This window comes from Staurois parvus, unplaced genomic scaffold (genome assembly GCF_062004578.1).
Source record: "Staurois parvus isolate SC_StPar_1 unplaced genomic scaffold, SC_StPar_1.0 ptg000013l, whole genome shotgun sequence".
NCBI lineage: Eukaryota > Metazoa > Chordata > Amphibia > Anura > Ranidae > Staurois > Staurois parvus.
This window is the reverse complement of record NW_028317809.1, coordinates 16,826,113-16,848,845: the sequence shown is the minus strand read 5'-3', so window position 1 is coordinate 16,848,845 and position 22,733 is coordinate 16,826,113. Positions and strand designations below refer to the sequence as shown.

At 42.6% G+C, this 22,733-nt stretch overlaps 1 protein-coding gene across 1 annotated transcript in view; it reads right to left on the bottom strand.

The window, feature by feature from the left end:
• Positions 1 to 22,733, bottom strand: part of FRAS1 (Fraser extracellular matrix complex subunit 1) — a 680,896-nt gene that overhangs the window by 221,882 nt on the left and 436,281 nt on the right. Inside the window, exons 27-29 of the mRNA XM_089676214.1 lie at positions 9,898 to 10,168; positions 2,026 to 2,110; positions 654 to 974 (exon numbers count right to left, since the gene is read on the bottom strand). Of these exons, the coding sequence (XP_089532340.1) occupies positions 654 to 974; positions 2,026 to 2,110; positions 9,898 to 10,168 (677 nt within the window). The remainder of the gene's footprint in view (positions 1 to 653; positions 975 to 2,025; positions 2,111 to 9,897; positions 10,169 to 22,733) is intronic.

Sequence of the window (22,733 nt, the reverse complement as noted above, 5' to 3'; positions counted from 1 at the left end):
GCTGTGCCCTAAATTCAAATAAGGTTGGGGGGAGCAAGGGATTAGTAACCAGTATTGCCTGTGGTCTCCCTGCAGCTACAGGTAATCTTTGCCCTATTCCAACACTGTGTCTCTGTGTGGATGCGGCCATCTTGATAAAAAGTATTTTTGTTTCCTTATGTTGGAGTCTCCAGCAAAAAATAAGAATGAGCAGCACAGTAGTGACACTAAATCTTACTTAAATCTTCTGATACAAGCTGTCAGAGACATCAGTACTTTACATCTCACATTGCAGATGCACAGCATAAATACAGTAGGCACAGGAATGCCTAGGCACCCTCACATACCAGGAAGTGCACTGCTATTTTTTAGGAGGCATTCCAGAAAAACGTACATTTTTAGAGGTCTGCTTAACAATTCTACATAACACAGCAATTCCAAAAAATAAAATACCAACTTTTATAACATAGCAAGTCTTCACTTTTTGAGTTCAGTTCCACTTTAAATAAGCCCTATAATGTAGTTCTTGCACAGATTTCACCTGCTTAGCTTTTTTCAGATTTCTCGATGTCACTATATAAAATTAAACATTAATATATTTAAGAATATATATTAAAAATATATTTAAATTGCATTGGTAGTACAAGTCAGTTTTATTTTCCTAAAACAAATACCTTTTCAGCCACTCTGATATGAAAGAGAATATTTTGAAAGTAGTATCCATCATTAAATTGAAAGAGAATGATATCACCCTGACTGTCTGAGCCATCATGATTATAATGTAGCACTCCATTTTTAATATCATCAAGCCGGAATTTATGGATGGGTGTATTCCCAGGGGGGATAACCAGCTGTCCATGCTTAGGAGACTCAAGAACGACAACTACAACATCCTGGGGATTATCATCATCTCTCAGGTCTAGAACGGAACTGGTAAGAGCTCCAATTTCTCCTCTGCCAACTAGCATTACCTCCTTTCGCAGTATGTATGGTGCCTAATGTAAAACAAAATGCAACATAATCAGCAATTGAGAGATTATAAACCATAAAACACAACAGTGATAAGATTTTAATGGATAACTCCAGCTATAAGACCATGTTGTTCTCATATTTAGGATGTAACATGGTTCCAAGTCCCCCCCCCCTTTCCCCAATAGCACGCACAGCCATGTCATTTATTTACAGAGATCTGTGAATGAATATACTAATACAAAGTATTACATTAAGGCTAACTTAGCCTTTAAAGAAAAAAACTATACAGCTTGGATATACTGTATAGTTTGCTTATATGCTACATACACATGACAATGCAAGGTCCGCTTATCTTGCTATTCCCCCATAATACAATATAAATAGCTAAACTGAAAGGGGTTAAAAACGAAAACTGAAAGAAAAACATAAAAAATACTTTACATCCCAGCTATGGATATTCCCTGGCCTTCTTGAAGTGTCCTGGGAAGGCTAAGGATTCTACGAGAATGTGTTCCTGCACAGTGTTAGGAGCATCTTCTAGTAAGATTTGGGATCCCAAGCTTTCCCAGAATCCTGCAATAACATCACTCAAGTGCCTACAGGAGGCTACAGGAAGATGGGGTAAGGCAAGTTTTGTGGGGTTTTTTACATTTATTTTAGGGCTTATGCACATATGGCTGTACTGCCTAAATTATGTCTGTATTTGCAACACCCAGAAACCCCAATTTTAGCGTAAATCTGCCTATTTGAAAGAATTAAAAATATGCTTGCACTTACAGATACAAATGTATGGACCTATTATCCCAAATCCATGTGCAACTGTAAGCGGAAATATTGGTGTTTACATGAGAAAACCCACATACAGCATATTTTGTAATCTTTCCAATGGTCAGAATTACACAGCGGCTATACACGCATACACCTGCAAATACATTTTCCATGTGCATGAGCCCTTATGGCTTTCACTGAGCGTTTTTTTAAACAATGAGCTGAAAGGTTCTGAGCTAACATAATTTAAATGAGAGAAAGTTAAGATGGTTGCTCTATATTAGTATTTAAGTGTTTTTTTATCACCTTTGTTGACACAGCTTGTACACTGATGGCTTTTGTTTGGGATAACAGCTGACCATCGCTGACTTTTAATGAGAAGAAGCCACTCCTGTATACAAGAAAAATATAATTAGAATAATACTTTATTGCTGGATGGTTGCCCAGGCTCTGCAGAGCTTCTTGCCAGAGGATAGTGAATGAGAGGAAATCTCAGTAATAGATAGCAGTAAAAACAGGCAAGGGTTCTAACCATTCCCTATTTCATTAAAAAAAAAAATTAAAACCCTTACCCAAACCTAACACTGACCAATACTAAAAAAATGTACCCTTAAAACTTAATGTGGAACATTAAGTAATACATAAAAAAGGGCAAACAGGCAGGATTTTTAATGCAGACATGCTTTGTCTCTTCTGCATTAAAGCTACCAACCTGCCTATCCACCCTTATACAGTGAGCCATGCAGGCGAAGCTCACTATACAAATTTGTCAATGCTGAATTTGACGGAACTTCCATGCATGCACAGAAGTGACGTCATCCCCACCTGGCCGGAGCTTGGGACCCGGAAGTCAACCGCCCAAAGATGTTAGCGGCCGGGCAGGAAGCTCAGGGACAGTGCATCGCAGGATCGTAGGTGAGTATGAGAATGTCCCTTGGTAGCAACAACATCTTCTCCCTTGGGTTCCCCTAGGGGCTGGGTCTTTGGCCATCTTGACTGGCTGGCTGGAGAATGACACAAGTTGTGTGCATATGCATGAGTGTATACTCATTCTGGTGTTGAGAATATACATTTAGCTGTGCATGTAAAGCTCAGGGTATATTCTGGAGAACATTCCAAACAGGCAGGTACGCATGTTTTATTGCAGAAAAGACGTAGCACTTCTCTTCTACAATACAGAGGCTGAGTGTTTGCAGGTTTTTAATTTTTTCCCTTAAAGTAGAACGATAAGCAAAACATTTTTTGTTTTCATTTTTGGATAGAGCAAGGGAAGGTTATAACCCCTGTCAGATTGAAATTTTTTGCCATTGTGGAGATTTCCCTTCACTTCCTGTCCCATAGCCATAGGAAGTGGGAGGAAATCCCTGCAAGTTAAGGGAATTCCTTTGGGACCCTCAGGTCACCAGAACTTGTGTCTCTATTAGAGGATTTCCCCTCTTTACTGGGGACAAAACAAAATTTGTGATTTTCTTTTACTTTCACTGATAACAGTAAACCAGACATATGGAGAAGGCGATTCTTCTTAATGGGGACACAGATAGTAATAAAACCTGACAGGGGTTCCAATACCTCTCCACTCTATCCAGAACTAAAAAAAAGTTATTATTATTATTATTATACAGTATTTATAAAGCGCCAATAGTTCGCTCAGCGCTGTACATTAGAAAGGGGGACAGAACATGTGACAGAACAATACCAATACAATGCAAAACATGAGGGGATCGAGGGCCCTGCTCTTTCAAGCTTACAATCTAGGAGGGAGGGGATGGTGGCACAGGAGGAGATAGCTGTGGGGGATGGAGTGGTAGGAAGAGTGGAGGAGGTCGGCAAGTTAGCAGGGGGCGGGGTAGGCTTCCCTGAAGAGATGGGTTTTCAGGGTGCGCCTAAAGGAGAGGAGAGTAGGTGATAATCTGATGGGTTGGGGCAGGGAGTTCCAGAGGATGGGTGACACCCTGGAGAAGTCCTGGAGGCGGGCATGGGAGGAGGAGACCAGGGAACTAGAGAGAAGGAGGTCTTGTGAGGAGCGGAGTGTGCGTGCTGGGCGGTACTTGGATATTAGGTCAGTGATGTAGTTCGGGGCAGTATGGTGGACAGCTTTGTACGTCAGCGTTAGGATTTTGAATTTGATCCGTTGCGCAATCGGAAGCCAGTGGAGGGATTGGCAGAGGGGGGTGGCGGAAACGGAGCGGTTGGAAAGGTGAATGAGTCTGGCAGCCGTATTCAGGATGGACTGAAGCGGGGATAGCCAGCGGCGAGGCAGGCCAGTGAGGAGGGAGTTGCAGTAGTCGAGTCGCGATATGATGAGGGAGTGGATGAGCTGTTTAGTGGTTTCTGGAGTTAGGAACGTGCGGATTTTGGCGATGTTGCGGAGGTGGAGTCTGCACGAGTTTGTTAAAGAGTGGACTTGGGGCTGGAAGGATAGGTTGGAGTCCAAAATAACACCAAGTACTCTGGCCTGCGGGGCGGGTTTGATGGTGGCGTTGTTGGACATGATGGAGAAGTCAATGGGGGGTGGTGTCCGGGTTGGAGGGAAGACAAGAAACTCGGTTTTGGAGAGGTTCAGTTTAAGGAAGTGGAGCGACATCCAGTCTGATATGTCGCTCAACAGGTGTGTGATTCGGGCGGAGACCGAGGGGGTGAGGTGGGGGGTTGAGAGATAGATTTGTGTGTCGTCGGCATAGAGGTGGTAGTTGAAGCCGTGAGAGTGTATGAGTCGGCCAAGGGAGGAGGTGTAGATGGAGAAGAGAAGGGGCCCGAGGACAGAGCCTTGAGGGACCCCAACAGAGAGGGGGAGTGAGAGGGAGGTGGTGGCATTATAGGTAACGCTGAAAGAGCGTTGTGACAGGTAGGATGAGAGCCAGGAGAGAGCAGAATCTCTGAGGCCGAGGGAGTGTAGTTTTTTGAGGAGAAGGGGGTGGTCAACTGTGTCAAAGGCCGCAGAGAGGTCAAGGAGTAGGAGCACTGAATAGTGGCCATTAGCTTTGGCGGTTAGCAGGTCGTTGGAGAGTTTGAGTAAGGCAGTTTCGGTGGAGTGTAGGGGACGGAAGCCAGACTGTAGGGGATCGAGGAGGTTGTTGTCGTTGAGGTGAGAGCATAGGCGGGCGTAGACTAGGCGCTCGAGGAGTTTAGATGTAAATGGGAGCAGGGAGATGGGTCTGAGGTTGTTCGGGTCATTGGGGTCCAGGGAGGGCTTTTTAAGTATGGGGGTGATGTGTGCATGTTTCAGAGGGGAAGGGAAAGTGCCGGAGGAGAGGGAGAGATTGAAGATGTGGGTGAGGGAGCGTAGGATGGAGGGGGAGGGAGGTCGTAGGAGTTGTGTGGGGATAGGGTCAAGGGGGCAGGTGGTGAGGCGGGCATCAGAGAGGATCCTGGAGACTTCTTTGATGGTAGTAAGGTCAAAGGTGCAGAGTGCTGGGGGAGCTTCAGTATGAGGAATGTAGGGTGAGGTGGGAGAGGAGGTTAGAGCAGTGGTGGGGCCGTGGGAGAGGGGTGTAGAGGGGGTAGCTGAGTGAGGGGGAAGGGGGTTGGAGGGAGTTTGAGCAGCAACGAAGTCCCTGTGGGTTATGTCGAGGGGGAGGGGGGATGAGGGGGTAGCTGTGTAAGAGGGGACGGGTTGAGACGGCGTGTGAGTTGCGGCAATGTCCTTGCGAATTGTGTCAATCTTGTTTTTGAAGTGATTGGCAATCTCAAGGGCAGTGAGTGAGGTGCTGGGTGGAGGTGGGGGTGGCGAGAGTAGAGAGTTGAAGGTGGAGAAGAGTCGGCGAGGATTGGAGGAGAGGGCCTTGATGAGGGTCAGGAAGTAGGCTTGTTTGGCAGTATGGAGGGAGGAGGTGTAGGTGTGGAAGGCAGATTTGTATCGGGTGAAGGCTTGTTGGGATTTGGTTTTGCGCCATAGTCGCTCCAGGGCACGACTGTGTCGTTTGAGGGTTTTGGTGTGATCAGTCTGCCAGGGCTGGAGCGGTCGGGGTCTGATGTTGCGTGTGGTTAAAGGCGCTAGTGAGTCAAGGGCTGTTGACAGCGCATTGTTGTAGGCGGTCATAGCCAAGTCGGGGCAGGACAGGGGGAGGATGCGGTCATGGAGTTGATCAACTGCGGAGTGGAGGGAGGCAGGGTTAAGGTTGCAGAGGTTACGGCTGGTAGTAGTGTGACATTTGGAAGGGTAGGCATTGGAGGATGAGGAGATAGAGAAAGTAATCAGGTTGTGGTCAGAGAGAGGGAAGGGGGTGTTAGTGAGGTTGTGGGGAGCGCAGCGGTTGGAGAAGACAAGATCAAGGATATTACCGTCGGAGTGGGTGGTGGATTGTATGCACTGTGCAAGTGCAAAGGAGGAGGTTAAGTGGAGGAGACGGGCTGTGTCCGGGTTGTCGAGGTTGACAGGGATGTTGAAATCCCCAAGGATGATAGTGGGTAGTTCAGAGGAGAGGAAGAAGGGTAGCCAGGAGGAGAAGTCTTCCAGGAAGCGGGGTATGGATCCAGGAGGCCGGTATATCACAGCAATCTTCAGGGGGGTTGGGGAGAATAGTCGGACGCAGTGGGCCTCGAAGGAGGAGAAGGATAGGGAGGGGGGGTTTGGGAGGACTCGGAAGGTGCTCAGCGGTGACAGGAGCAGGCCAACCCCACCACCTTTACGACCGTTGGGCCTGGGTGAGTGGGTCCAGGTGAGACCGCCGTAGGAGAGTGCAGCAGGGGAGGTAGAGTCAGTGGGCTGGATCCAGGTTTCCGTAATCGCCAGGAGGTTGAGGGAGCGGGAAACAAAGAGGTCGTGGATGGCGGTAAGCTTGTTGCACACCGATCGGGCGTTCAGGAGTGCACATGAAAGTTTTGCCTTTAGCTATACTTTAAGATCCACTTTTTCCTTAAGTTCCACTTTTTTTCCTGCAAACCAGAAACTCATAAACCTTAACATTTAAATTTAACCCATATAACCTTGTTTTAAACACTAAGATAACCCAACCCTTTAAAATAATTTTTCCAATTTCTCTAAACCCATTAACAAAACCTTTACCATGTAGCAGCTTACCAGACCAAAGGTGGTGGCTGAAGTATTTTTTTTCTACAAGTACTAATCCATGTTGATCCTGCTAGAAAATGTGTTTCCTTTGTGAGTTCCTATGCATCGAACTGAAATTTTGAACAATGTTACCTGCCTTCAAAGCTATCTTCTGTGAACTATAAAACATCTCTTCTCTATGTAGTAACCATGGGGGGGGGGGTTGTAGTCCAAAACAGGAGATCGGTCTAGGGTGACGACCCTGTATCTCCATACATACATAGATACAGCAAAGTGGGTGGAGACTAGGTCACAAGGACAAAGATGTGCTATTGGCAGATCACAGGAGAATAACATTGGAAAAAATAGAAAACCAATGCAGTCTCAACTTCTAAGGAACAGTAAGCTGCAATATAATACATTTTTGTTTTTGGGTTTAGATACCTTTAAAAACTCAACTAACCCCTCAAGCAGAATATTTAATTTATTATTTGTGTTATACCAAGAGCTCAAGAGTTTCAGACTTCCGTTTGACCAGATTTAGTTAAAACAGAAACAAGAATACCTTTAAATCATACGCACATATTTGATGTATCTTTGAGTACAATGTTTCATTAAAATAGGTTACAAGAAAAAAGTGATCTTTGTCATAGTTTTTATTAAATTACAATGTTTAGGATATGCACAGCAGTCGCCCCTCCTTACATGCTGTATGATTAGCATTGCTTTTCATTTCAGGAAATTCCTTTATTCACCCAGAGTGTTGTTTCTTAATCAGACATTCTGCTATGGTCAGCACAGGAGTGTTTTATTGTATGCTTTATAAAATGATCAGGCAAGCCTTCCAGACAGTGCAAAGTATATTAGCTGGTTTAGAAATAATAACAATTTTATCTGAAGTGGACATTCCAGCAGAGACATTTTACATGCTTCATAAAATCCGCGACATTGTGAATGCTTACTTAATTCCTTTGTTGAGCTTAAAGTAATATTATGATGAAAGTGAAAAGCACTTAAATGCAGATTTGACAGCTACGAGATTTAAGAGAAAATACAAATGTGAGAATAATTATGTAAAATTAGGATTAAAATGTAAGGTTGTGATTAATCAATTTAATCTGCCAGGATTTACTATGCATAGAAACAAATTAATCAAATGCTTTGCCGCTCACTACTTACAGAAGAGTCTTTAAAAAAGTATGTTCTATGTCAGACTTGTATAAACAGAACAAACGTTTGTTGGATTTATAATATCAAGAACGGTAGTAAATGAACATGCAGGGGTTGGACAAAAATATGGAAACACTACATGATTTGCAGGTGTGAAAGTGACATGTTACGCATTGAAAGCAGAAGTGATGTAACACTTTTTGCTTCCACTGTGTGATGAGACACCTAGCTAAGAGGTGGGAAGCCTCACTTTGGTCATTCACTGGGTGTGCTGTTAGTGATACAGAGTCATGTCAAAGCTTACTGAGTTTCAAAGAGGGCAAATGATTGGTGCTAACTTAGCTGTTAGTGCCTCTGTGACTGAGGTTGCCAATTTATTTGCCGTGTTGCAAGGTACAGTATCAAAGGTTATGACGCCATATACAGTTACCGGGAAAACTTCATCTGATAAGCATAAGCGTGGTCGACTTGGTCAACTGACTGAAAGAGAAAAAAGGACATTGCACAGGATTGTGACCAGGAATAAGAAAATAACTGCTGCAAAAGTGACTGCAGAGCTCAATCTCAATCTTCCAAAGTCTGTGTCCACAAAAACTGTGTGGAGGGATCTCCATGAGCAAAACATTCACGGAGGAGCTGCAATTGCCAACTAACTAGTGACCGATATTAATGCTCAGAAGAGGAGAGAACGACACATCACCCATAAATCCTGGAATATCGATTGATGGAACATGTTCCGATGAATTGAGCTTTACACGGTTCCCAACCAACTACGTGTGATGAACACCATCCCAAAAGGACTGTCTTGTGCCATCGGTAAAGCATGGTGGCATCGCAATCATGGTTTGGGCAGCCATATCTTGGTATTCTGCAGGCCCCATCATCACCTTGAAAGGTAGAGTAAATTTTGGTTGACCATGTGTACCCCATGGTGCAGACATTGTTTTCCAAAGACAGCACTATCTACTAAGATGATAATGCTCTGATTCACACAGCTGGCATTGTCAAATTGTAGTTTGACGAGCATGCAAAGTCTTGCACCTTCCCTGGGCCCCGCAGCCGTGGATCTCAACATTATAGAGCCACTATGGTCAATTTTGGAGAACAAGTTTTGGGCTTGTATTTTTCCTCTGGCATCTCTGTGAGATCTGGAACAACTACATCAATTACATGAAGAGTGGTATGAGATTCCATTGTCCACCATCCAAGACTTATATTTGTCAATTGCCAGGAGAATTCAGGCCATCTTGAATGCCAAAGGCTGCACAGCACCATATTAGGTAACAATTTTGTTATTTTACCTGGTGTTTCCATAATTTTGTCCAATCACTGTACATCCTCCATTGAGGCTGATTACTCAAATTGCAATTGCAGCTATTAGAGAAAGAAGACCTTACTATAGTATTTTTAAGAGCATTGGTTATGGGACTAAGATGGCTGCCACTACCACTTACACTGACACCATAAATATATAGAAAAGCAAGCACTTTAAAAAAGGTTATTATTAAAAATAACTAAGAAAAGTGAAGTTTCCCCTTTAAAGTACACCTTTATTAATGGTCAAGCAGATAAACTGGCCCTGGAAATCAGAATACTACAGAACACTGTGTAGCTTCAGCGGTACCCTGGGTTTCTTGCATGAAATATTGCATGCTTCTTTACAGTGCTGTAGGCTGCTTCATCCCTACCCACGTTCCAAACCATCCTAATGGATTGGAAGGCTACCTAACATAGTGATGAGTCAGAAACATGGTGCAAGAGACTGCAACCTAGCTTGTTACGCTGCTAGGAAGAAGAGTGATAATGTGTATATCATGGCCATTGGGTCAATCAGGCTCCACAGAGGCACATGCAGGCACTTGGGGTACCTGCCTTTGCTTTCTGAGGCCAGTCAAAATAATTCTACATCTCGGCAAATGTATTTTAGGTAATAAAACAGTACTATTGCTTTATAAACCAGGTTTAATTGGTAACACTTTTTGAATTAAAAGGGTAATTGGTCTTGTGTCTTCTCTTACCTTGACTTCTCTTTGCTGTGTTTGAACCTCACTCTTTGCTCAATCAGATCCTTCCAGTTGAAATATGTGTCTTTGTTGAGAAGAACCTCCTTACCATGTAATATTTTCACAAGGCGGCCATTGGTTGGAGCATTCACAACATGAAAAGTAAGACTGACCTCTTCAGTGTCCACATCTTTTACACTCATAAAGGAGAGATCCAGTGGTCTCACTGCCCCAATACCAACCGTAAATGATCCATGCACAAGGAGAACTGGGTGATGAATGTTAGCTGAAATAAAGAGAAAAATGCTGGGATTTTTGTATCCATGAATAAATTCTGTAACATTCTTTAAACAGGCCATTACAGAAATATTTCTTTAAGTAAAATTTCTAATCTGCATTTACCATTATATGATCTTCTGTGTTTTATACAATTATTTACCCCAGGCTTAATTAAATTTAGCCTGTGAAAATACAGTTCTCTCTTTCCCTTTATACTTGGCTCGCATGGGGAATTGTAGTCCAATGGTCTAAAGGCTGCCATGGTAAAGTTTATTTCCCAAACTTCATCTCCCATGAGTTAATCCTGCCAACCATCAATTCTCTTGAGCTCCTTGTGCTTGTCAGATACTCCTGGTGTATGGAGGTGAGGTAGTGTTGACCCATTCAGCTGAACTTCATTGGGAGCACAGAGAGTGTCCTAAATTACTCTCTGCTTCTAGCCAAGCACCTGGCTACACATTTACCAATACAACATTCTTTTCCAAAAAATTCCACTAGGCAGTGAGCAGCAATTGTAATAATGCATATAGGGCAACATTAAAAGTACAAAATTCCTAAAAAATAACATGCCTTGAAAAAGCATTTATACCCCTTGTAATTTTCCACATTCTGTCATGTAACAACCAAAAACATACATGTATTTTATTGGGAATTTATGTGATAGACCAACACAAAGTGGCATATAATTGTGAAGTGGAAGGAAAATGATAAATGGTTTTCAAAATTTTATACAAATAAATATGTGAAAAGTGTGGCATGCATTTGTATTTAGCCCCCCGAGTCAATACTCTAGAACCACATTTTGCTGCAATTCCAGCTGCAAGTCTTTTTGGGGATATCTCTACCAGCTTTGCACATCTAGAGAGTGACATTTTTGCCCATTCTTCTTTGCAAAATAGCTCAAGTTCTTTCAGATTGCATGGAGAGCGTCTGTGAACAGCAATTTTCAAATCTTGCCACAGATTCTCAATTGGATTTCAGTCTGGACCTTGACTGGGCCATTATAACACATGAAAATGCTTTGATCTAAACCATTCCCATGTAGCTCTGGCTGTATGTTTAGGGTCATTGTCCTGCTGGAAGGTGAACCTACATTCCAGTCTCAAATCTTTTGCAGACTCTAACAGGTTTTCTTCTAAGATTGCCCTGTGTTTGGCTCCATCCATCTTCCCATCAACTTTGACCAGCTTCCCTGTCCCTGCTGAAGAAAAGCTTCCACACAACATGATGCTGCCACCACCATGTTTCACGGTGGGGATGGTGTGTTTGGGATTATATTTAGTGTTAGTTTTCCGGCACATAGCATTTGGTTTTAGGCCAAAAAGTTAAATTTTGGTCTCATCTGACCAAAGCACCTTCTTCCACATATTTGCTGTGCCCCCCCCACATGGCTTCTCACAAACTGCAAACAGGACTTCTTATGGCTTCTTTCAACAATGGCTTTCTTTTTTCCACTCCTTCATAAAGGCCAGATTTGTGGAGTGCACGATAGTTGTCCTGTGGACAGATTCTCCCACCTGAGTTGTGGATCGCTGCAGCTCCTCCAGAGTTACCATGGGCCTCTTGGTTGCTTCTCTAATTAATGCTCTATTTGCCCAGCCTGTCAGTTTAGGTGGACAGCCATGTCTTGGTAGGTTTGCAGTTGTGCCATGATCTTTCCATATTTGGATGATGGATTGAACAGTGCTCTGTGAGATGTTCAAAGCTTTGTATATTTTTTTATACCCTAACCCTGCTTTAAATATCTCCACAACTTTATCCCTGACCTGTTTGATGTGTTCCTTGGACTTCATGATGCTGGTTGTTCACTAATGTTCTCTAACAAACCTTTGAGGGCTTCACAGAACAGCTGTATTTATACTGAGATTAAATTACACACAGGTGGACTCGATTTACTAATTGGGTGACTTCTGAAGGCGATTGGTTCCACTTGATTTTAGTTAGGGGTATCAGAGTAAAGGGGGCTGAATACAAATGCAGGCCACACTTTTCAGATATTTCAGATATTAATTTATCATTTTCCTTCCACTTCACAATTATGTGCCACTTTGTGTTGGTCTATCACGTAAAATCCCAGTAAAATACATTTACATTTTTGGTTGTAACATGACAAAATGTGAAAAATTTCAAGGGTATGAATACTTTTTCAAGGCACCGTATGTATGCCTCAATTACTTTACTTTCTCCACAATTCCCCTGTAATAGTCCTTTTATACATTTTTAGACTGAATAACTCTAATTTTTGCAACATACATTTACGTTTTTGGTTTAACATGACAAAATGTGAAAAATTTCAAGGGGTATGAATACTTATTCAAGGCACTGTATATAAATCTTGTATACCTACTACAACAAAACTGACATTTACAAAGAAATAAATGCAGTTTAAATTGCTGGTAATTGGTCTAAATAAATTATTTATAATACATTGCCAGTAAATGGCAGCTCCGTGTTGATTTGCCTTGTTTATAAACATAGCAGCCAGGGATACTTCTTCTAAATGAGGGCCTGATACAGATGTTAATAGGGGAACCAGACAAAAAATGCATAAGGTTCCCCCTAGGAATACAAACCAAATCCTTATCCTTGATCCTTTTTTTAATGTTTTGTAATAAACTGACTTATTTCAAAAAGTGTGTCTTTTTTTAAATCGTTTTTTTTTTTTTATGAATGAGTATGGGTATTGTGGGCCTCTTTTTTATTCATGTAAAAGATGTGATATGTGGGGGTTGCATTATTTTTGAAAGCAGCTACCATATCCAGATAAGCCCTCTATCCACAGATCCCACAGTCACAACAGGATTGTGGGGAGGAGGCCCTTGTCCTTATCAACATGGAGACAAGGTGCTTTGACAGCCCCCCTTTTTCCCTCATAGGTACCCTCCTCATTTTGAGGCCTGAGAAAGACCTTAGCAGTGGTAGTAATACCAAGGCTAAATGTTTCACTTCCTCCTGCAGCCAGAAAATCAGCACAGCTGACTACCCATTTAATTTAGCCATTCTCTGAACATCTGAACACCCAAAAGCGTATTCTGGGCAGCTTAACCTGGAGCATATCCCTAATTTAGACAAAGGCAAGCAAATATTGCAAAAAAAGAAGGGTTAAACCTATGAGGATTCCCTTCTTATCCCAATACCATCCGCGCAGTGAAAGAATTTTCCATCTAATCAAAAAACATTGTCATAAGTTGGCTCAAATGTATTCAGAGATTCCCGAGCTACAATTGGTACCACTTCAGGCTTTTCAATGGAATCCCAGCCTAAGAAACTGGTTGGTTAAATCAGTGTTTGGGACTCTGACTTTGGATGTTAAACATTCCATTCTGGCCATAAGTGTACAGGCTCTTACCCATGTCTGATATGTATTTAGTGCTCCCTGATGATTAAAGGCAAAAAGCTGTTTGCATCCTATCACTGGATAAAATTACTCCATTAAACAACACTTCACATGTCAGTCATCCTTTGTCAAGTATGCAATAAATGTGATATTGCAAACTTATCTATGTAGGGGAAAGGACCCAAAAAATCAAGAACCAAGTCTATAAACAGCACAGGTACTAAATCCAAAAATGACCGATACCTTTGCACATATCTAAACACTTCACAGGATTGGAGTTTTAGATGATGTGCTCATAAAAAGAAGGGAAATATATAGAATGATATCCCTTAAAAAATGAAAGGTGGTGTAAATTATTAGATTATAATCTCTTCGTCCAGATGGATTAAACAAGGATTTTGATCTGTAGCTTTTATGTAACCATTACTTTCTTCATACTTGCTACTTCATTTTTAATTTCCCAGATCATTAAACTTACCTTCCAGTAGTTTCCTTTCCGCAAGTTGGACTAATGATATATATATATATTTTGTGATGGACTAAGTTATGATTGAAGTTGGTTTGCTAAGGGGGCACCTGGGTGTTTTGGCAACTACGTAGATATACTTCAATTTACATATTTACAAGTCTTGGCAATTTTACAAATTACCTATGTACCTGATAAAGAACAGGGACACCTGAAACCATCATATTTATACAAATGTATGCACTGTAGGAAATCAAATGTACAGGAAAGTGAAGCAAGAATAATGGTGTGTGGTGACATACTGTATATTGTACATATACTGTACATGTGCTGATTGTTGCAGCATTAGTATTTATGATCAACAAGATTTCCTCTGCTTAGTGAAAAAAAAAACTAAATAAAAAAGAAAACAAGATCAAAGCTAGGTATTTTTAAACAATATGACAGCTTATTTATCAAAGAAAAAAAGAATTGTCTGAATTGACTAAAACAACCAATCAGGTTATCCCTTACTTTCATCTGCTATAAAATGGCAGGATTAAAGGGGAATTTAAATGCTTGCTGCAAGCCATAACATCTGATCTTCCTTTAGACATGTTGATAAAAGGAATACTGTGTTTATGCAGTGCACAACTATGGGATCTTATCAAGTCTGCATAGGTGTAAAATTCGTAATAACACTATATGACTTAATTACATACATAACACACTGCTAAAAAATATTTCCTCAATAAACAAGTCTAGAATCAGGGATAGGCCATTTAGGTTCAGCCTAGGCAAGTAAAGTTCAATGAGACTAGAGTCTCCTTTACTTAACTGTTTTGTAAGAATAAGACAGAAACTGCTATCGTTTCAGTTATATGTACTTTACCTTTTTTTTTTTTACACGGAGTGTTACAATTGTGCAGTCAAAGACTTGCAGTCATGGTAATAGCCAAATTAAGTAGCCTTAGAGGCATATAACTGAAATTGGCCCCATAAGAAAACCAAATGAGATTAAAATATATGGTAATAACAATTTAAACTGGCCACTGAAAAACAAGGAATTTTGACTTACCTGTAAATTCCATAGCTTGGGAATACAGTACTGGACACAGGCAGAATATTCATACACCATGGGTTATAGGCCTGTACCTTCAGGTGACTGGAGACTGGCAACGTTTTAGGGACATACTACCTGGGTGCCTCCCTTATAACTCTACCCCACTTTGTGAGTCCTCAATTTTGTGGCAAGCAATAGAGAGTAAACCAAAGAATGGAAGGGAGGGTGGCCCGTGTCCTGTACTGTACTTCATAATACAGAATTTAAAGGTGGGCCTGCTGGCTCCATGATAAATATTAATTATATCAAATTCATAATTCGGCACTTATATTATATTGATGGCAAGCTTGCTAAATATTTGGTTTTTATGATTAATCATAATTAATATTAATATGTGTGAATGGCCTTGGACAAATGATAGTGTTACATTTCTTCAGTTATAGCTGAGACAGAAAAATATGACGGGAGTTAAGCTGAGCTAGCTAACCAGATGAGAGCTGAGTATTCTATATTAGGGCATAGCTAGTTAAAGGACTCTGGTGTAGAATGTTAAGGGTGTTAGAAGTGAATTAGAATAGAATGAGTATTACATAATGTATACTAATAGTATCTGTGTGTATTTGGCTTATGTTTTATATGTTGGTAATGTAACATATGTAGATTTGTGGTTATACAACATTATTGAGATGTTGTAAAGATACATTCTTAATTTATATTATCATTTAAATATGAGCAGGCCGATGTAATATGGTCAATTTATGGTAACTACATATGTACCTGTCAATCAAAAGACCATATATGTAGCGTTCCCTCCCTTAAATTAAATTGCTCTGCTAAGCAGTATTGTTTGCCATAAAAGGTCTTAAGATCACAAATTATGACGCTTACTTGCTTCATAAAATGGCCCTAAGGGACAGTCTGGGGGACACACACTCATACACACACAGAGACACAGACACACACATCTGTCCAAACAGACACACACAAGCACATTCTGAGAAGCTGGAACAGGTGCATGCTGTAAGAAATAGTCACTAACGTCTACTTCCGGAAAGACTCTGAAGAAGAAGCTTCACAAGACAAGACTACATGAAGGACAAGCACCACGTGGTCAGACTCAACTGCACTGAACAGGACAAAAAGCACATGAGACAACGGACATAATGGTGACACATCTTTATAACTTCTGCTTTGACATTTACATGGAACTGTTCATGATGCACTTTACATTGTTATTTTAAGCCATTGTGTGATAAAATAAAATCACACTTTATTTTTTATCTCACCGGCTCTTTCTTTTGCAAAACTGTCTCAGAAAATCCAACACTCCACTTCCAATCGACCTCGGAAAACCGCTCAATTTTGGTCTCTCCTCCTTGACAGCTCTCGACCTTGGAACCCCTATCCGCTTTCTCGATTGACTTACCTACTTGACTTCCCCCCTTGGTACTGAGTGCCATTCTCTTTAATATTGGATAAAGGAAACGTTACTTGCCCACTTACCTGGCCCCTGGCGATCTGATTACAGCCTCGATCCCTTTGAATTATCCCTACGCCCTGCCCCCCCTTTTTTTTCTTAGTCACCTTCTGCCTGCGACTCTTCCCACCACCTCTCCCTCTTTCTGCTATCTTCCTATTTCTCTTCCTTCCCCATCAACTCACACTATCATTTGCACTTTTTCACTTACTTTTATCGGCTGATCCTGATATACACATATATCATTATGGTAAACAAGACACATACTCCTTGACTTATTATAAGGCCACTATAGATCCTGATCCGCAATCCCCTCCTACACAGATTTACCTGGATCTGTGTCACGCTCCATCGCTCACTGACCTTTTATCGACTCTAGGGTATACTGGGTCTAGATCAGTTAGAGATCCTTGCCTTCTCGAGTACCCCTCACCCAAAACTGCAACTAGGTATAGCCTTTGATCTATGTTATTCAGGAGGTAATCCCCTTCAGTCCCCATTATCCCATCTTGTTCATTTTTGTGAACTTCGGACAAATTGTACCATCTAAAACATGGTGTCTTTCTATCTAACTTGATCATTGCGATCCTACTGCTATCTCCTTCATGTTGTAATTTTGATTTGTTTTGTCTTTTTGATTCTAATAAAAGTTATGGTATAAAAAAAAAAAGAATTTAAAGGTAAGTCAAAATTCATCTTATGGTAATCATACAGTACAGGGAACAGGCAGAATATTCATACACCATGAGACATCATCAAGTAACGAATAGGAAGGATGAACAACAATGAGGTAAACAGAACTGTGCTAACAGACCTATTTTCAGAAAGCCACTGGAAGAACCCTGCAGCTAAAAACTGAATCAGCAGAGGATTGGCTTTCCACCTGGCAAAACTTTGAAAAAATATGAACAGAATGCCAGCCTTATATAAATGTGCTACAGAGGCTTGGTGCTGAAATGCCCAGAATGTAAGCTCATGCAACCAGATTTCATATCCATTGTGCAATGATGGACTTTAGAGCAGGGTGCCCCTTGTGAGATTGAAAAAACAGGACAAACAGGGAATCTATCTATCTGACTGGAGAGGACCTTGAGGTATTAAAAAAAATGTAATTTCATGTATATATATATTTCATTTTTATTACAATATTTTGGGGTGATATACAGATATTTTTTATATTATATATTTTTAATATTATTATTATATATTTTTTTGCGCTGTTTTTATGGTTTAAATATTTGGTGTGGGTTCGCACTGATGAGCAGCAGCATTTATTTGTTTATTTTGAAATATAAAAAAAGAAAAGAAAAAATATGTTTTTTTTTTTTTTTCTTAATTCTCCAAAAACTTGTGGCAACAAATGAGATCTGAAAAATACTCACCATGCTTCTTATCAAATTCCTTGAGGTGTCTACTTTCCAAAAAGGGGTCATTTGTGGGGTTTGGTGCTATCCTGGCATTTCAGGGCTTCTGAAACTGTGATAGGTAGTCAGGAAGTGTAATGAGGAAATAAAGCCCTTTAAAAGCCTGAAGGTGCTTACTGGATTTTGGGGTCCTGTACTTGGCTAGACTGCCAAAACGTCTCTCACATGTGGTACTCCATACTTGGGAGAAGTAGCAGAATGTATTTTGGGGATTAATTCCACATATACCCATAGCATGTGTGAGCAGTAAATCATTTAAGTTACAATTTTGTGTAAAAAAAAAAAAAATGTCATTTTCCAAAAACTTGTGGTAAAAAAATAACTTTTTTTAACTACTTTCCAAAAAGGGGTAGTTTTGGGGGGTGGCAGCATTTTATGCCCAGCATTAGAAGTTTATGCCATAAATCACTCACTCTTCTAACCACCTGAAGATCAAGCCTTTCTGACACTTTTTGTTGACCTTTTTTCTAGGTCTATTTTTTTTATTTATTTTTTGCTAGGAAATTAATTTAAACCCCCAAACATTATATATTTTTTTAAAGCAGACACCCTAGTGAATAAAATGGTGGGTGCTACAATTTTTTATGCCACATAGTACTCGCGAAGCGATTTTTTAAAAGCAAATTTAAAAAAAAATGTTAATTTTTTTTACTTTTAATGCACTAAAACACAATATATTGGACAGTTATTTGGTAAAATATAAAAGATGATGGTATGCCGATTAAATAGATACCAAACATGACATGATTTAAAACTGTACATGCCCCGTGCAATGGCAACAAACTGCATACGTTTTTAATATCCACAGGCAACATTTTAAAAACTTTTACAAGATACCATTTTAGATTTACAGAGGAGATCTAGTGTTAGAATTACTGCCCTTGATCTTACGTTTAGGGTGATACCTCACATGCATGGTGCAACTGCTGTTTACAAACCGGCACAGGGTCAACGCTTGTGCACCCAGGTGTGCGCGCGGGGGGAGGTTTTTTTTTTAAAGTTATTTTGATTTTTTTTTATTATTTTTACACTGTCCCTGCGTCGCTGCGTTTTTGGGGACGCTATACTAATGTGAACGTTGGTATAGTGCTGATCTGATCAAAGATATTGATCCGTTCAGACACTATACTAGCAATAGAGGTTTATTGTGTATGAGCGTGTTCCTGGCAATCAAGGGGTTAATTGTGATTACTGGTGTACTGATGGGCGATCTGACGCTATCTGGAAGGAGTGTGAAAACCACGGGAGTGCGAATCACGTATATATATGTGATTTTGCTCACCCGTGCCACTCTGTAGCAGTATTTCTGCTATAGGGCGGTCAGGAAGCTGTTACAGAAGCGGTTTGTGTTACGTTGCTGCGTTACTTTAACTGACCATTGCGTGGCCATGCAATGCTGCACCCAAATGAAATGTACGTCCTTTTGTCCCCAAGAATTGAGCTTTCTTTTGGTGGTATTTAATCGCCTGTGTGTTTTTTATTTTTTGCACTATAAAAAAAAAGACCGACAATTGTGAGAAAAAAAACAATATTTTGGACTTTTTGCTATAAAACATATCCAGTAAAAAAATTAAAAATCTAATTTTGTCATACATTTTAGCCAAAATGTATTCTGCAACATGTGTTTGCTAAAAAAAATCCCAATACGTGTAAATTAATTGGTTTATGTGAAAGTTATAGCGTTTACAAATGGTGATATATATACTGGAATTTTTTTTTATACTAACAATGGCGGTAATCAGCGACTTATGGCGGCGATCAGCGACTTATGGCGGGACTGCGGCAGACATTCTGACACTGGGGGGGAACTGACTTAGGGTCAGTGACATCCCCAGTGACACCAATACAGTGATCAGTGCAAAAAAAAACACTGACACTGTACTAATGGCACAAAGAGTTAACTGTGTGAGGGGAATGTTTCACTAGGGGGCAGGGGGGGTGCACTTCACAGGAACACACTGGTCCAAAAAGCAGCTCTCCGGAACAGTGTGCTGGAAACTGACAGGGAGGAGAGATACAGTGAAAACACTGCAGCTGTCCTCTCTGTCAGTGATTGCCAGTAATCGCCTGGCTCTGGCGGGTAATCACTGGCCGGGACCCGGTGATTGACACACACGGCTGTGATCGGCGGCGCGGGTAGGGTGGGCGTGCGCCCCCTACCCAATATGCAAAAACACCGAATATGTACATGATTTTGCGCAGCGGTGCTGCCCTGCAGCAGTATATGTTAATCGCTGCTGGGTGTTTTATTTTTTGCACTATAAAGAAAAAAGAAGAGCAAAAAATTTGAAAAAAAAGTTTTTCTTTGTTTCTATTATAACATTTTGCAGACAGGTAATTTTTCTCCTTCACTGATGTGCATTGATGAGGCTGCGCTGATAGGCACTGATAGGCAGCACTGATGAGGTGGCACAGATAGGCACTGATGAGATGGCACAGATATGCAGCACTACAGGGCACTGATAGGTGGCACTGATAAGTTGGCACTGATGCTGCTGAACTGATATGCAGCAATGATGGGCGCTCTGATAGGCGGCACTGATAGACAGCACTGATGGGCAGTACTGCTGGGAACTGACTGGCGGCACTGCTGGGCACTGACTGGCGGCACTGCTGGGTGGCACTGATGGGCAGCACTGATGGGTAGCACTGATGGGTGGTAATGATGGGGGGCACTGTTGGGCACAGGTTGGGTGGCACTGCTACGCACAGGTGGGTGGCACTAATGGGCACTGGTGGGTGGCACTGCTGGGCACTGATCATCAGTGCCAATCTGTTCTCTGACAATTGCCGGTAGCCGACAGCGTGAGGAAGTGCAGCCGATAACCAGCAACTGTATTTACCCGGTGATCTGCCGTTTCATTGGACACAGCTGATCAAGTGGAAAAAGGCCGCTGTGATTGGCCTTTTACCACATCACATGATCAGCTGTGTCCGTAGTACACAGCAATCACAGAGATTGCCAGGTGCGCGCAGCTGGGGACACATGGGAAGGCATGTTTCGGGAGGACGTCATATGGCTGTCAAGGTCCTACCTTTTCCCTGAGGTTATGTTACTCCATGTGCTGGCGTCCATCTTGGATTCTGCTGTGCATGATGGGAATCCTTTTATGCCTTCAGGTCTCTGTGGTCCATCCCCCAGAGGGGTGTGGCTGATGACATATAAGCCTGTGGCCCGCACATGCTCTTTGCACTTGTGTCTTTGTGTTGCTATTACTCTGTTCTGACATTCGTGACTCTCCTGGTATCTGATTCGGCTTGTGACTTGACTATTCTTTGTATTCTCCCTTGATCTGACCCTCTGTTGCTGAACCCGGCTCGTGACCTGTGATTCTCGTCTGCTGTCCTGTACTGTTTTGTCCTGTTGTTGTTGACCCGGCTTGTCTGACTACTCTTTTGTCTCTTCCACCAGCTACACGCCATTGGCGGCGGCCATTACCGCCGCTGAGGTGTCTCGGGGGCCGCGACCTGGTTCCTGGCTGTGTCAAGTCCATCCCCACCATCAGGGGCCCTGGTGAAGGGCAGCCTGGGACTTAGACTCCGCGCCCTGAGGGACTTCGGTCTGTGGGTAGTGGTTGTCGTCAGCCAGTGCGTTACATTGTTAGGCCTGCCTGTCCGTTCCTCGGCCCCTGCCCTGACATTACACAAGTGCCATGAACCCTGACGGTGCAGGCACGCCTTCGCTCCCAATGCTAGTCGCCAGACTCCATCAACAGGATTACCTGTTGGATCAATTCGCTCAGGCGTTGCAAACTCTGCTTGCACGCACTGCACACCTTGATCCTGGTGCTATTAGGCCAGTAGTCACTCCGGTGGTCTCTCCCGCAGCTTCTCCGCCTATTGCGTCCACCACCTCGACGGCTGCATCAGCGGCGCCCAGAGGTATGACTGGTTCAGCCCCTCTTCCACAGCGCTTTGGGGGTGAGCCTAGTCAGTGTCGTGGGTTCCTCAACCAGGTGGGTATTTATTTTGAATTAATACCCCACGCCTTTCCGTCTGAGAGGTCAAAGGTGGGGTTCCTAATTTCCCTACTCTCAGACAAGGCCTTGGCCTGGGCAAATCCCTTATGGGAGAGGAACGACCCGGTGATTCAAGATTTTTCCGGTTTTGTCGATGCCTTCCGTAGGGTATTCGACGTACCGGCTCGTTCCGCCTCGGCGGCCAAACTGCTCATGACCATGCATCAGGGTTCACGGACCGTGGCCGAGTACGCTATAGAGTTTCATACCCTGGCGGCAGAGGTCGGTTGGAACAATGAGGCTCTGGTGGCTGCGTTTTCCCATGGTCTTTCTGACACATTGAAGGACGAGATTGCAGCTAAGGAACTGCCTGTGGTGTTGGAGGAGCTCATCTCTTTCCTGATCTTGATTGACACCAGGCTCAGGGAGAGGCCTTCACTCAGGGAACGCCTGCGGAGGCCTTCCAATCGACTGGCACCTGCGTTTTCTGTCCCACCCGTTCCTCCCTCTCCTCCCACGCCTCCTGGGGATAGCTTGTCTGGTGGGGAACCCATGCAGCTGGGGTTTGCTTGCCTTTCCGAGGGGGAGCGGGCCGCTCGACGTCGAGAGGGTCGCTGCCTGTACTGTGGCCTCGGTGGGCACTTTCGGCAGTCTTGTCCGGTCCGTCCGGGAAACGCTCGCACCTGAGATCATGTCGGGGACAGATCTTGGGTGGAGTTTCCTCGTCCCCGGCGTTCCGCAAGGATAAGCCACTGATCACCGTGGTCCTTGCTTGGACGGAGGGCTCAGTGACGGCCCAGGCGTTGGTAGACTCTGGGGCCGGTGGGTTGTTCTTGGACAACTCGTTTGCTGTACAGCACTCCATTC